Raw genomic sequence first — 14152 nt, 5'->3', positions numbered from 1 at the left:
CAGGGAAGTGGGAAGGGCAGGAAATCCCCAGGCCCTCCGGCCGCTCCTCCCCTCCCTGGTGGCCCCCTCCCTGGTGGCCCCTGGACGTCCTCCTGGCCCCCTCCCCTCTGTCAATGATGGGGCCTCCCCAGAGCCCACAGAGGCTGGGCCAGCCCCGTCCTGCCCCAAGGCCGCGCCCCGCCCCACAGCCGAGGGCCTGCTTCCCACAGCCCTGTCTGCACGTAGTTCCAGGCACCCTCAACAAGGGCCTCCCAGCAAGGCCGCCAGGTTGCCCCTCCACACCGTTTTCGCCCGTCTGCTAGGCTGTGGCTTCTGCCCGAGCACCAGCGTCCCGACCCCCGCAGCTTCACCTGGAAAGGTGCTGCGTCCTCCATGAGGAGCCCCACCCGGCACCCCGCCGTCCCTCCTGCCCATACCTGGGTCGTGGCAGGCGACGTGGCACCACCGCTCCATGCCCAGGTCTCAGCCTGTTCCAGCCTGCCCTGCCCCCGGAAGTGGGTCCCTGCGTTCTCTTGGGCCCCAGTGCCCTGCAGTTCGAGCCCTGGCTCAGAGCTGGAGTCCAGGCACGCATGGGAATGCGAGGCTAACGCGACTCCTCCCTGGGACAGGGGCTGCAAGGCTGTTCATCCCACGGGCTCCAGGAGGGCCTGCCTCCTCCAGCCAGGCCGAAGGATGTGTCCCCTTGGGCTGACCGCCCCAGAGGGGGCTAATGACCTGCCCTGGGACCCCCAGCACAGTCAAAAGACCGGGCCCAATCCCAGGCCTGTTGTCCCTAGGCAGCCCTGGGAGGCCCAGCAGACAGGGCCACAGCAGCCGGGTGAGTGGAGCCACCCGGTGGGAAGGAGTAACTCACCGAGCTTAACGACCCCACACATTATCTTTGGGTGACAGACTGCCTGCTGCACAGGGAAGCAGCTAGGGGTTTTGGAGGCTGCCGAGGGTGCAGGCCGCAAAAGACAGGCTTGAGGGCGCTGCTTCTGGGTATGGCGGAATGAGGTACCACTCGCTAACAGTCCCTGCAGAAAGCCACTAGAACCCCTGGCATCTGTAACCCACCGCGGGGGTGCTGCGTATGGAGCAGGTGCGGAGAATGGACAGAGAGGCGGTCCCCTTGGAAGGGGACTGAGCAGAGTTACAGGGGTCAGGTCTCAGTCCTGCAGCTTCTACCCTAGTGCTAGACACAGTCTTGGCATGCTCAGCAGGAGAGTGGGGCCGGCGTGGAAAAGAGCGTCCTTCTGACCTCAGAACCAGGGAAGAGAACGCCAGAAACTGACAACACAGAAGAAGGTAGAGGGGGAAGCACAGAGGGGATCCCAAGCTCTGTCTGTCTACTCACATCTCCGAATGGCCCCCGAATCACCCACATACAGAACAGACTCCATGCAGCCCAGGTCACAGCAAAAAATGACCTGAACAGAGAGGCCAGAGCCACCACCCAAGAAATGGACATTAAGAGTTCAAGCCCCGCCAACGAAATGCCTGCAGAAAGAAAGGAGATAATACTCTTGGAAGAAAACAAGGGCATTCTGGTTCTCTACAACCTCACCCCCATAATGTCCAGGACACTATCCAAATTACTCAACAAAGGAAGAATCAAGAAAACGCACCACATTCTAGAGAGAAAGAAAACCAGCGGAAAGGACTGTGACAACAGCCAGGGCTCTGAAGTGGATGCTTAACTGTCCTCAAAGAAGGGAAACAAAACTTGTTTTTAATGCATGAAACTTTCACCAGAGAGAGAGGCGGGACTAGCAAAGAGACAGAAACAACTGAAAAGAACCAAATAGAAAGTCTAGGACTGAGAAGTACAATTTTGGAAATAAAAATTAACAGAAGGGACCTAGGAGCTGAATGGACATGACTTAAAAACAAAAACAAAAAAACAAATGAGCCTTGGACACCTGTCAGCTAATAACAGATGGTGAAATGTATGTTAAACAGGAAAAAAAGGGGGGGAGAGAAGAGGTAGGAACAAAATGCTTGAGGATTTCTTTAAGTCTTTCTTCAGTAGCTGAAAGCTTCCCAAATTGATGACAAACAGAAATTAGCAGGTACAAGATGAGAGAGGAACGCCCAGCAGAAAAACCACAAACAAGTCCATCCCAAGACATACTACAGTTGGGCTGCTGATAGTCAAAAGATAGAGACAGACCCTTGGGAGCAACACGAAAATCGTGACCTGTCACTTCCAGAACAAAAATTGGATTAATGGCTAACTTCTCATCAAAAACTCAGGGCCAGAAGAGAGAGGACAGCTTTAAAGTGCTGACGGAAAAAAACATCAACCCCAAATTCTACACCCAGTAAGCTCAGCACTCAAAAATGAAGGTGAAATTGAAATATTTTCAGGTAAAAGAACACTAAGAAAATTCATCTCCAGCAGATCTAGATTACAGAAATGCTAAGTGAACTTCTTGAGGCTGAAACTACCGGAAAACTTAAATCCTCAGAAAAGAATGAAAAGCAACAGAAATGGTAAACATCTGACTAATGCGAAAGATGATTTTTGCATTTTTCCTCTTAATTTCTTTATAAACCACATAAATGATTAAATTTATAATGCTGTCTTCAGGGGTTGATACCCTGTGGAAATGTATAAATTATAACACATATGGGTTGTGTGTGATATGGTTCTATGAGGGTGCAAGATTTCTGTATTTTATGCAAAGTAGCACATTATTAACGATAAATGGACTGTGAAAAGCTAAGCATGCATATTGTCATCGTTATTATTTATTTTTAAAGATGCCAAAACAACACTTGGGAAGACAACAGGAAAATTAACATGGAATTCTTAAACATATTCAAATAATCCCCCCAACAAAAGGCAGCAAAGAAGGAACAAAAATTAGACAAAAAACAAAAGAATAAGACAAATAAGTTGAAAGTCAAAGGATGCAAAAGATATACATTACAAGCAGTAACCAAAAGAGCTGGAGTGGCTATACCAATATTAAACAAAATAGACTTTTGACAACAAAAACTGTTACTGGGGACAGAGAAGAACATTCTAAAGTGATAAAAGGGTCAATTCATCAGGAAGACACACAATTTTAAACATATGTGAAACTAATCCAGCAGCATGTAAAAAAGATGCTATACTATACCAGGTGGGATTTATCCCAGGAATGTACGGCTGCTTCCACATGTGAAAAAAAAAATCAATTAATGTAATAAATAATATCTTTGAATAAAAGGGCCAGACCCAGTGGCTCACACCTGTAAGCCCTGTACACTAGGAGACCGAGGTGGGAGGACTGCCTGAACACAGAAGTTTGAGACCAGCCTGGGCAACGTGCAAAACCTCTTCTCTACAAAAAGTTTAAAGCTTTACCAGGCACAGTGACTAGGAGACCGAGGTGGGAGGACTGCCTGAACACAGAAGTTTGAGACCAGCCTGGGCAACGTGCAAGACCTCTTCTCTACAAAAAGTTAAAGCTTTACCAGGCACAGTGACGCATGCCTGCAGTCCCACCTACTCAGGAGGGCTGCTTGAGCCCAGGAGTTGGAGACTGGGATGAGCCATGGGTGGGCCACTACTCTCCAGCCTGGGCAACAGAGTGAGACCCTGACTCAAAACAAGCAAGCAAACAAAAAGGGCCAAAACCATATGAACACTGAAAAAGACACGAAAAAGGCATTGAACAAAATACAATGCCATTTTATGACAAAATCACTCAACAAATTAGAAATGGAAGAGAACTTCTTTAACCTGACAGCTAACAGCATACTTAATGGTAAAAGACTGACTGCTTTCTCCCTAACATCAGAAATAAGACAGATGTCTGTTCTCACCACTTCTATTCAATTTTCTACTGGAGGTTCTAGCCTGGAGAATTAGGCCAAAAATAATAAGAGCCATAAGCCGGGCTCGGTGGCTCAGCCTGTCATCCCACCCCTTTGGGAGGCTGAGGTGAGTGGATTGCCTGAGCCTGCCGGTTCGAGACCCGCCTGGGCAGCGAGACCTCATCTCTACAATAAATCAAAACATCAGCCGGGCGTGGTAGCGCACGCCTGTTGTTCCGGCTACTCGGAAGGCTGAGGCAGAAGGATCGCCGGAGCCCAGCAGGCGAGGCTGCGGTGGCGGGGAGCAGCCACTGCACTCTAGTCTGGGCGACGGAGTGAAATGCCAACTCAAAAAATAAAAATAAAAATAAAAAAGAGCCATAAAAATTATAAAGGAAAAAGTAAAACTACCTCTATTTGTAGATGGCATATTCTTGTATGTAGAAAATAAATCCTAGGAAATCTACCAAAAATCTATTCAGGATGGGCACAGTGGCTCACACCTGTAATCCTAGCACTTTGGGAAACGGGGGTGAGAAAATTACCTGAGTCCAGGGGTTCAACACCAGCCTAGGCAACTTGGAAAGACCTTGTCTCTACAATAAATCAAAAAATTAGCCAGGTGTGGTGGCGCATGCCTGTAGTTCTGGCTACTTGGGAGGCTGAGGCACGATTCTCTGAGCCCAGCAAGTCGAGGCTGCAGTGGCCATGAGCGTACCACTGCACTCCAGCCTGGGCAACAGAGTGAGACTCCAACTCAAAAAATAAAATAAACTAAAACAAAAATCTATTCAAACTAACAAGTGAGTTCAGCAAGGTTGCAGGACACAAGATCAATATGCAAAAATAAATCGTATTTATATGTGCTACTAATTAACACGTGAAAAATTAAGACAATTCCATTTACAAAAGCATCAAAAAGGATAAATATGAATAAACTTAACAAAAGGTATGCAAAATGTGTATACTGAAAACTACAAAATATTACTGAAATTAAAGAAGACCCAAATACATGGGAGGATTTCTGACGTTCAAAGATCAAAAGACTTACATTGTACTCCAAACCGATCTGCCAATTCAGCACAATCATTATCAGAATCCCAGCTGCACCGTTGTTGAACGCTTGCAGATATTGAAAAGCTGACATTCAAATTCATACGGCAAGGCAAAGGACTCAGAAGCTCCAAGACAAATTGAAGAAGAAGAAAAAAGAATGGAGATGGAGGACTCACACTTTCTAATTTCAAAGCTTACACACGCTACAATAATTAAGACACTACGGTCTTGGTTTAAGAACAGAAGAACAGACATACAGGCCAATGGAACAGAAATGAGAGTCCAGAAATAATCCTTTATATTAATGTTCAGTTGATTTTCTTTTTTTTTTTTTTTCCAGTTGGTGTCTCACTCTGTCACCCAGGCTGGAGTGCAGTGGCATGCTCACAGCTCACCACAGCCTCAACCTCCTAGGCTCAGGCAGTCCTCCCACCTCAGCTTCCCAAGTAGCTAGGACTATAGACACACGCCACCCTCTCCCCACCCTTCCCCACCCGAGACTAATTTTTTTAATTACTTTTCTGTAGGGATGAGGTCTTGTTATGTTGTCCAGACTGGTCTCAAACTCCTGGGCTCAAGCAATCCTCCTGCCTTGGCCTCACAAAGTACTGGGATTACAGGCACAAGCCGCTATGCCCGGCCCCCGTTCAGTTGATTTTCAACAATGGTGCAAGACCACTCACTGAAGAAAAAATAGACTTTTCCACACACACTACTGAGATAACTGGCTATACACAGACAAAAGATTCTATGTCACACTATTTGCAAAAATTAACTAAAAATGGATCATGGACCTTAATGAAAGAGCCCAAAATATAAAACTCTTAGAAGAAAACAGGAGATAAATCTTTGTGACCTTGGATTAGGAAATACTTTCTTAAATGTGACAGCTGAAGCATAAATGACAAGAGAAAAAACAGATAAACTGGATTTCATAAAGATTAAAAACTTTTGTCTCAAGCAACACTATCAAGAAAGTAAATGGACAACTCAGAGTGGAAGAAAATACTTGATAAGAGAGTTGTAGCCAGAATACATAAAGATAAATCTTACTCAACAATAAAAAAGACAAATAGCCCAATTAAAAAATGAGTAAGAGATTTAAATAAGACATTTTTCCAAAGAAGACATACAGAGGGTCACCAGGCGTGTGAAAAGATGTCCGACATTATTAGTTATTAGAGAAATGCAAATCAAAACCACAATGAGATACCACTTCATGTGAACCCACTAAAATGGCTATCATCAAAAAGACATAAAAACACGTGTCAGTGAGGATGTAGAGAAACTGGAACCCTCATAATACACTGCTAATGGGAACATAAAATGGTGCAGCCAGCCACTTTGGAAAAACAATTTGATCATTACTCAAAAAGTTAAGCATAAAGTTACCAAATGGCCCAGCAATTCCACTGCTGGGTACATACTCAGAATTGAAAACCTATGTCCACATAAAACTCTGTACACAAATATTCATAGCAGCATTACCCATGACATCCTAAAAGTAGAAACAACCCAAATGTCCATCAACTGAAGAGCAGATAAATGTTACCACATAAAATGGAATAGCCGTAAGATGGAATATTCTTCAGCCATGAAAAGGCTAAAGAACATTGAACCATTAGCTAAGTGAAAGCAGCCAGACACAAGAGGTCACTTCTTATACAAATTCATCTATATGAAATGCCAAGAATACATAAATTCATACAAAGAGAAAGTGGTTGCCTAGGGCTAGAGTTTTGTGGGAATATGGGGAGTGACTGCAACAGGTGGGGTTTCTTTTGGAGGTAACGCCAAATGATCTGAAATTAGATAGTGGTGATGACTGTACAACTCTATGAATATAATAAAAATCATTCAGTTGTACATTTTGAAAGAGGGAATTTAATGGTATGTGAATTATACCTCAACAAAGCTTGTTTTTTTTTTTAATCCAAAAGGATAAAGGAAAGAGTCAAATCCAACCATATCAATAATTATATATTAATAAATTAAACATTCCAATGAAAAGACAGAAATTACAGAACGGACCAAAAAAAAAAAAAAAAGCCCCAACTGTATATGTTGTTTACAAGAGACTCATTTTAAATATAAGGATAAAGATAAAACGGGAGTAAGTGGATGGAAAAGATATACCATCCAAATAGGAAGCATAAGAAAGCCACAGTGACTAATGCCAGGTAAAGTGGATTTCAAAGCAAAAGGTACTAGCAGAAATAGAAAGGAATGCTTCATAATAATAAAGGAGCCAGTACAAGAGGAAAACATAACAATCATAAATGTAGATGAGCCCAATAATAGAGCTTCAAATATGTGAAGGCAAAATAGAATTAAGAGGAGAGACAGAGAATCTCATAATCATAGTGGAAGGTTTTAACACCCATCTCATGCACTACAGCCCATGCTATGCCAACTGAACTGTCAAAGGCCCTGCTTAACACCTATCAAAGTGCAGGATTACAGGCTGAGTCACCGAGCCCGGCTGGAACATGTACTCTTTACGTGTACACAGTACATTTACCAGAAAAGATAATATATCCTCAAATTTAATCATTTTATAAAGATTGAAACTATAGAATATGTTCTCTGACCAATTAAGTTAAAAATCACAGTGGCTCAAGCCTGTAATAACTGCACAGGTAAGGGGACTGCCTGAGCCCACAGGTTTGAGAACAGCCTGGGCAACTTGGTAAGATCTCATTTCCACAACAAATCAAAAAATCAGCCAGGCATAGTAGCGTGCGCCTATAGTTCTGGCTACTTGAAAGGTTGAGGTGGAAAGATCGTCTGCACCCAACAGGTCGACGCTGGGGTGGCCATGAGCATACCACTGCACGCCAGCCTGGGCAATGGAGGAAGACTCTAACTAAAAAAAATAAAATAAAATAAAAACAGAAAGAAAAGAAATCAGTAACAAAAAGACAACTAGGCAACTTCCCCCCAGAAGGATAACTAAAGGAGTGTTTAGAGAGAGGTTTTTGGCACTAAGTATATTATAAAAGAACAAGATCTCAAGTCAATGATCTAAGCTTCCACCTTCAAAAATAGGAAATGGTTGCAAGGTTGCAAATGATGGACATACTTTGTCTTACTGCACTTCACTTAAGGGGGGAGGGTCTCACAAATGGGGGTTTTTGGCAACCCCGTGTCCATTAGGTCTGTCAGCACCATTTTTCCAACACCATGTGTTCACTTTGTGTCTCTGGTGTTTAGTAATTCTCACAACATTTCAAACTTTTTTATTATTATTATATCTGTTACAGGGATCTGTGATCAGCGATCTTTGATGTCACTACGGTCATTGTTTGGGGGTGCCACAAACAGCATCCATATAAGATGGCGCACATAATAAATGTCGTGTGCACTCGGACTGTCCCACTAACTGGCCGTTTCCCATCTCTCCCCCTCTTCTCAGGCCTCTTGATTCTCTAAGACACAGCAATATTGCAGTTAGGCCAATTAATAATCCTGTAATGGCCTCTGAGTATTCAAGTGAAAGGGACAGACATCCTTCACTTTAAGTCCAAAGCTAGAAATGATTAGGCTTAGTGGAAAAAAACATGCTGAAAGCTGAGCTAGGTCAAAAGCTAGGCCTCTTGTGCGAAACAGTTAGCCAAGCCGTGAATGCAAAGGGAAGGTTCTTGAAGAAAACTCAAGGTACTACTCCAGCAAACGCATGAACGATAAGAAAGTAAAGCAGCCGTACTGCTGACAGGGAGAAAGTTTGTGTGGTCTGGATGGAAGAGCAAACCAACCACAACATTCCCTTAAGCCAAAGCCAGGCCCTAACTCTTCGATTCTGTGAAGGCTGAGAGAGGCTGGAACCTAGCAGAGGCTGGTTCACGAGATTTAAGAAAAGATACCATCTTACATAACATAAAAGTGCAAGCTGAAGCAGCCAGTGCTGATGGAGACACAGCAACAAGTTATCGGAAGATCCGGCTAAGATCGCTAATGAAGATGCAACACTAAACAACCGAGGTTCCATGTAGAAACAAAGACCTTATTCTGGGAAAAGATGTCATCTAGGACTGTCATCGCTAGAGAGAAGTCAATGCCTAGTTTCAAAGGACAGGCTGACTCTCTCTTGTGAGAGGCTAGTGCAGCTGATGACATTTTAAAAGTTGAAGCCAATGCTTGCTGACCATTCCAAAAATCCTGGGGCCCTTAAGAATTATGCCACCTCTGCCTGCCTGGGTTCTATCAATGGAACCACAAAGCCTGGCTCACAGCACATCTGTGTATAGCATGGCTTATGGAATATTTTAAGCCCACTGTCGAGACCTACTGCTCAGGAAAAAAGATTCCTTTCAAGACATTACTGCTCGTTGGCAATACATCTGGTCACCCAAGAGCTCTCATCGAGACCTACAAGGAGATTCATGTTTTCATGCCTGCTAACACAACATCCATTGTGGGGTCCGGGGATCAAGGAGTCATTTCAACTTTCAGCCTTATTCTTTAAAGAATACATTTCATAAGGTTGTAGCTGCCATAAGTGATTCCTCTGATGGATCTGGGCCAAGAACACTGAAAACCTTCTGGAAAGGATCCACCATTCTAGTTGCCATCAAGAACACTCGTGATTCATGGGAAGAGGTTAAAGTATCAACATGAACAGGAGTTTGGAAGAAGCTGATTCCAACCCTCAGGGATGACTTAAGTTCAAGACTTCAGTGCAGAAAGAAACTGCACATGTGGTAGAAATAGCAAGACAACTAGAATTAGAAGTGGAGCTGAAGGTGTGACTTAATTGCTGCGATCTTATGATAAAATTTGAACAGATGAGGAGTTGCTTCTTGTGGACGAACAAAAGAAAGTGATTTGAGATGAAATCTACTCCTGATGAAGATGCTGTGAACATTGATGAAATGACAACAAGGATTTAGAGTATTCAATAAACCTAGCTGATAAAGCTATGGCAGCGTTTGAGAGGATTGACTCCAATTTTGAAAGAAGTTCTACTGTGAGAAAAAGGTTCTCAAACAGCATTACATGCTATAAAGAACTTCCATGAAAAGAAGAGTCAACCAATGCAGCAAACTTCATCGTTGTCTTATTTAAGAAAGTGCCACAGTCACCCCAGTCTTCAGCAAGCCCCAGCCTGGTCTGTCAGCAGCCATCCACATCAAGGCAGGAGTCTCCACCAGCAAAAAGATCAGGGCCCACCCATGCAGAGGACTGTTAACATTTTCAGCAATAAACTATTTTTAAATTAAAGCATGCACATTGTTTTTTAGACAGAATGCTACTGCATATTAATAGACCACAGGATAGTGTAAAACATAGCTTTTATATGCACTGGGAAACCAAAAGATTCGTGTGACTCGTTTTATTGCAATATTTGCTTTATGGTTTGGAAATAAACCATCAATATCTCCAAGCCATGCCTGTATACCCAAAGTAAACAGAAGGAAGGAAAAAACAAGGGACAGAAATCAATGAAATGGATCACCTCTAGCCAGACTGATCAAGAAACATAGTGAGAAGAAACAGATGATCTGTATCAGCGAAGAAAAAGGAAACATCACTACAGACCCTTCAGATATTAAAAGTATAATAAGGGAATGAATGATTTGAACCATACGCCAACACGTTTAACGATTCAGATGAAATAGATGTTTGGGGCTGCAGGAATAGCCGGTGCAAAAGCCTGAAGGCACCAGTATGACTGGCGCATTTAGGAGCTGGAAAGGGGATGTGGACAGGATGCTGCTGTCCAAGCAGTCAGAGTCTGGTCAGTAGACCAGAAGGTAATGCAAAGCCATTTCGAGGTTCTGGGCAGGAGTGGCCCAGTCAAGCCTGCACTCCAAAGGAAAGCCCTCTAGCTGCTTCTGTGTGAAGAAGACCTGAGAACAGGTAGCCTTGTGGGGAGACCGGTGCCTCTGTCAGGGGAACCGGGCCTCAAGCCCAGGGAGCAACGGCAGGGTGTGGAGGCGAGAGGGACCGAGAGGGAGGAGGGAGAAGGCAGGGCCAGGGCCTGCAGCCTGGTGCAGGTTCCAGAAATGGGACTCTGGGAGACAGCAGAGGTTGGGCACGGGGTGCATATGAAGCCAGGGGCAGCTGGAGGGACCTCTGGGGCCAGCAGGGTGAGATCACAGGGCCCATCTCCCTATCCTAGCCCCGCACAGGAGGGTCTCGTGCCTACCCCTCTGGCTCAGAAAAAGACACCAGGTATTACTGAGGCCAGGAGAGCTCACAGCCTAGACGGAGGCAGAACCATCTCCATCTCAAACACTACCCCCAACTGCAGGGCACTACGTTCACAGGAGGACGCTCGACCCCATGAAAACGCAGTAGGCCCAGGAGAGGATCCCAAGAAGGCAGAGTCCTGACACAAGGATAGCATCAGAGACGCAGAGCCGCAAAGACAGGTGGAAAGTGGCCCTGAACTCGCCCTCCTGCCTCTGCATGGCTGTCCCTTTTCCCAGCACCTGTTCATCAGCCAGCACCCCACATCTCTTTTACGGGCTAGAATAGGCGTTGCCGATCCAGCGAGCTTCCACGGACGCCCCAGCCTGGGTCAGGGGCCTCCCTTGAGCTCTGGCAGCCCCAAGTGCCCAACACAGAATGACGTTTGTCGGAAGCATGACAGCGAAGGGAGCAGCTCTTGCACGGCGTGGAGACCCCTCCGAGCAGACGGCTGGCCGGTCCTCCTGTCGTTAGCACCCCTGCTCAAGATGGAGCTGGCCCGTGGGGCAGGGGCTCCACCCGTGGCCCAGCGCAGCGCCTCCCTGTCTCTGGGTCTCCGTTTCCTCACCTGTGGGAGGGGGCGGTGGCGTCCGCTCCCCAGCGGCCCACCTGCCGCCACTCACCTAGCAGGCTCTGCCGCTCCTCCTTCTTCCGGGCCTTCTGCTTGGCCTCCAACTGCACCACGGACAGGGACGGCCCCACCGTGGGGCTGGGGAGGGCACTGGCAGCAAAGCGGGCCAGCAGGCCCAGCCCGCTCTCCTCCAGGCCAGGCGACAGGGCCCGTTCCCGGGCGCCCAGCCTGTAGCCGCCGACGGCCCCATCCGCCTTCTCCTCGAGCTCCTCCTCCTCGTCCTCCTCCTCCTCGGAGCTCTCATCTGGCATGCAGAAAACAGGGGGCGAGTCAGCGCCTTGGCCTCGGTGCACACCGCCCCCCACCACCCCCAGCCCGGGCGGCCGTGGGCTCCAGCCTAGCCCCTCCGTCCTCACCACGGGGCCGCGGGGGTGGATCCGGAACCAGCCCACGAGTCCCCCCGAGGGCCCAGTGGCCCATCCGACTGAGCTCAGGACACGGGAGTCCCGGACGGCCCAGAGGCAGGCCGCGGCCTTGGGTGTCGGGGTGGCTTCTGTGAGGGGGCACCAACATGCACCTGTGCTGGGGGTAGGGGCCAGACACACGGACAAGGACCGGAGACAGCTCTCTCCACGGCTCACACGCACACGCCCCGACACACAACATGGAGGCAGAAGAAGAGAAGGGCAGAGAAGGCGGAGGATCGAGGGAGAGGACCCACGGGACCCAAGCTAGGGGTTCTGGGCACAGAGGCCCACGGCAGCTTCGCCAGCTGAGGCCTGGGGGCTGGCGGCAGAAGGTGGAGTTGGGTCTCTTTCCTGGGGGTGGGGGATGCCCATGGTTCAAGCCCTGAGCCGGGTTCTGGAGTCCAAAGCCAACTTCAGTGACACCCCAGGCTAGGGAGCCCAGGGCAAGTGTCCAGCCCTGTCCAAGCCCTCGTTTTCTCATCCGTGTCATGGGATGACCTCTCCAGTCCACCAGCACAGCTAAAAGAGGGTCCAAGGGAACCCCACGCTTGCAGGAGGAACGATTTGCAGACTTAACAAGGTCACCCTGCGTGCCCTGCCGAGAGGACTTGTGCTATCCCTGCTGCCAGAGCGCTCCGGCTGGAGCTACTCTTGACTCACAGAGGCCCAGAGGGAGCAGAGACACAGGCTCAACAAGGCCAAGCATTCAAGCAGTACAGCAGGGCTCGCGTTCATAACTGGCAGGCTAAGGAAGCCCCAGGCAGGGCGCCGTGACTCACACCTGTAATCCCAGCACTTTAGGAAGCTGAGGTGGGAGGATCACTTGAGGCCAGGAGTTTGAGACCAGCCTGGGCAACATAGCAAGACCCCCAATTTCCACACACAAAAAAAATAGAGAGTGAGTGAGAAAGAAGCCCCACCTGTCTCTCTGGTTGGTAAATAGACATTTGCTTCTCCCAGCAAATGGCCTGCCAGCCTGAGGGCAGCAGCCCTCAGAGCCCAGCTCGGGTTTTTAGAACAAAAGTAGGGCAGGTGCAGACAGCAGGGGATCGTGATAGTCCCTGCACGTGAACCAAACCCCTCACCAAAAAGACAGACTGTCTTGAGGTGCACATTGACCAAGAGATGGCCACGCTGACTCTTGACAAGGACAGGTAGGCGGGAGGCATCGGGGAGCTGACTGTCCTGAGATGCCACAGCCAAGCACCCACCAAGGGGCCAGTGCCCAAGGGTACCCATCTCCTTCAAAGGCCAGAGTGCTGGGGGCAGGGAGGTGGCCCTGGCAGGCTGGATGGTGGCTCTACCCAGCAAGAAGAGGCAAGGGTGCCACTCAGCCTGGGCAACACGTCATGACCCCAATGCTGCAAAAAGTTATTTTTAAGAAATTAGCTGGGCACAGTGGCTCACCCCTGTAGTCCCAGCTACTCAAGAAGCGGAAGCAGTAAAATTGCTGCTGCCCAAGAGTTCAAGGCTGCAGTGAGCTAGGATCGTGCCACTGACTCCAACCTGGGCCACAGAGCGAGACCCTGTCTCTCAAAGAAACACACACAGAAAATGTAGAAGAGGCAGGGCACCATACTCTCTCTCCGGGGCAGGGGGCAGTCTAGGGACGGGGGCCAAGTCCACATTCTCCTGCCAGCGCCCCAAACCACTGCTTGCTCAAGTGCAACTAGTGGCCGCAAGTGGCGGCCCCAAGGGTGCCAATGAGGGCAGAGATTCCGTCTGTCTACCCGTGTATCAGAGGGAGCCCAGATTTCTGCTGGGCCACCCTGGAAAGGGAGACGGTGACGGTGATGGTGATGGGCTTGGAGTCCATGGGGGTGGGGGGCCAGAGAGAGAGAGGGGAGGACGGTTAAGAGGTGAGGAGGGAGGCTGGCCCCAGAGCGATGGATGGAGCAGGCTGGAGAGGCCAGCGGGGCAGGCGGGGGCAGGCAGGCAGTGCACACTTGCGACCATTCACATTGCGGACGTCACATGGTTCTGTCTCCGCCCCAGTGGGCCACAGCGGCAAAGCAGGCTAAGTGTAGGCAGACTTTGAACAGCGCCTGGGTCCCCCACGTCAGGCCTCCCCGGGGTGGGC

At 48.3% G+C, this 14152-nt stretch overlaps 1 protein-coding gene across 1 annotated transcript in view; it reads right to left on the bottom strand.

The window, feature by feature from the left end:
• The window catches only part of LOC103249236 (trinucleotide repeat-containing gene 18 protein-like), a gene marked incomplete at both ends in the record, with an annotated part of 51420 nt that overhangs the window by 14938 nt on the left and 22330 nt on the right, over positions 1–14152 (bottom strand). The window contains one exon of the mRNA XM_021707467.1: positions 11603–11909. Coding sequence (XP_021563142.1) covers positions 11603–11909 — 307 coding nt within the window. The remainder of the gene's footprint in view (positions 1–11602; positions 11910–14152) is intronic.

The sequence above is a fragment of the Carlito syrichta genome, unplaced genomic scaffold, assembly GCF_000164805.1.
Source record: "Carlito syrichta isolate Samal-C Ts95f unplaced genomic scaffold, Tarsius_syrichta-2.0.1 Scaffold118020, whole genome shotgun sequence".
Lineage (NCBI taxonomy): Eukaryota > Metazoa > Chordata > Mammalia > Primates > Tarsiidae > Carlito > Carlito syrichta.
The sequence above is the reverse complement of the archived record's forward strand: the minus strand, read 5'-3'. Positions and strand labels throughout refer to the sequence as shown.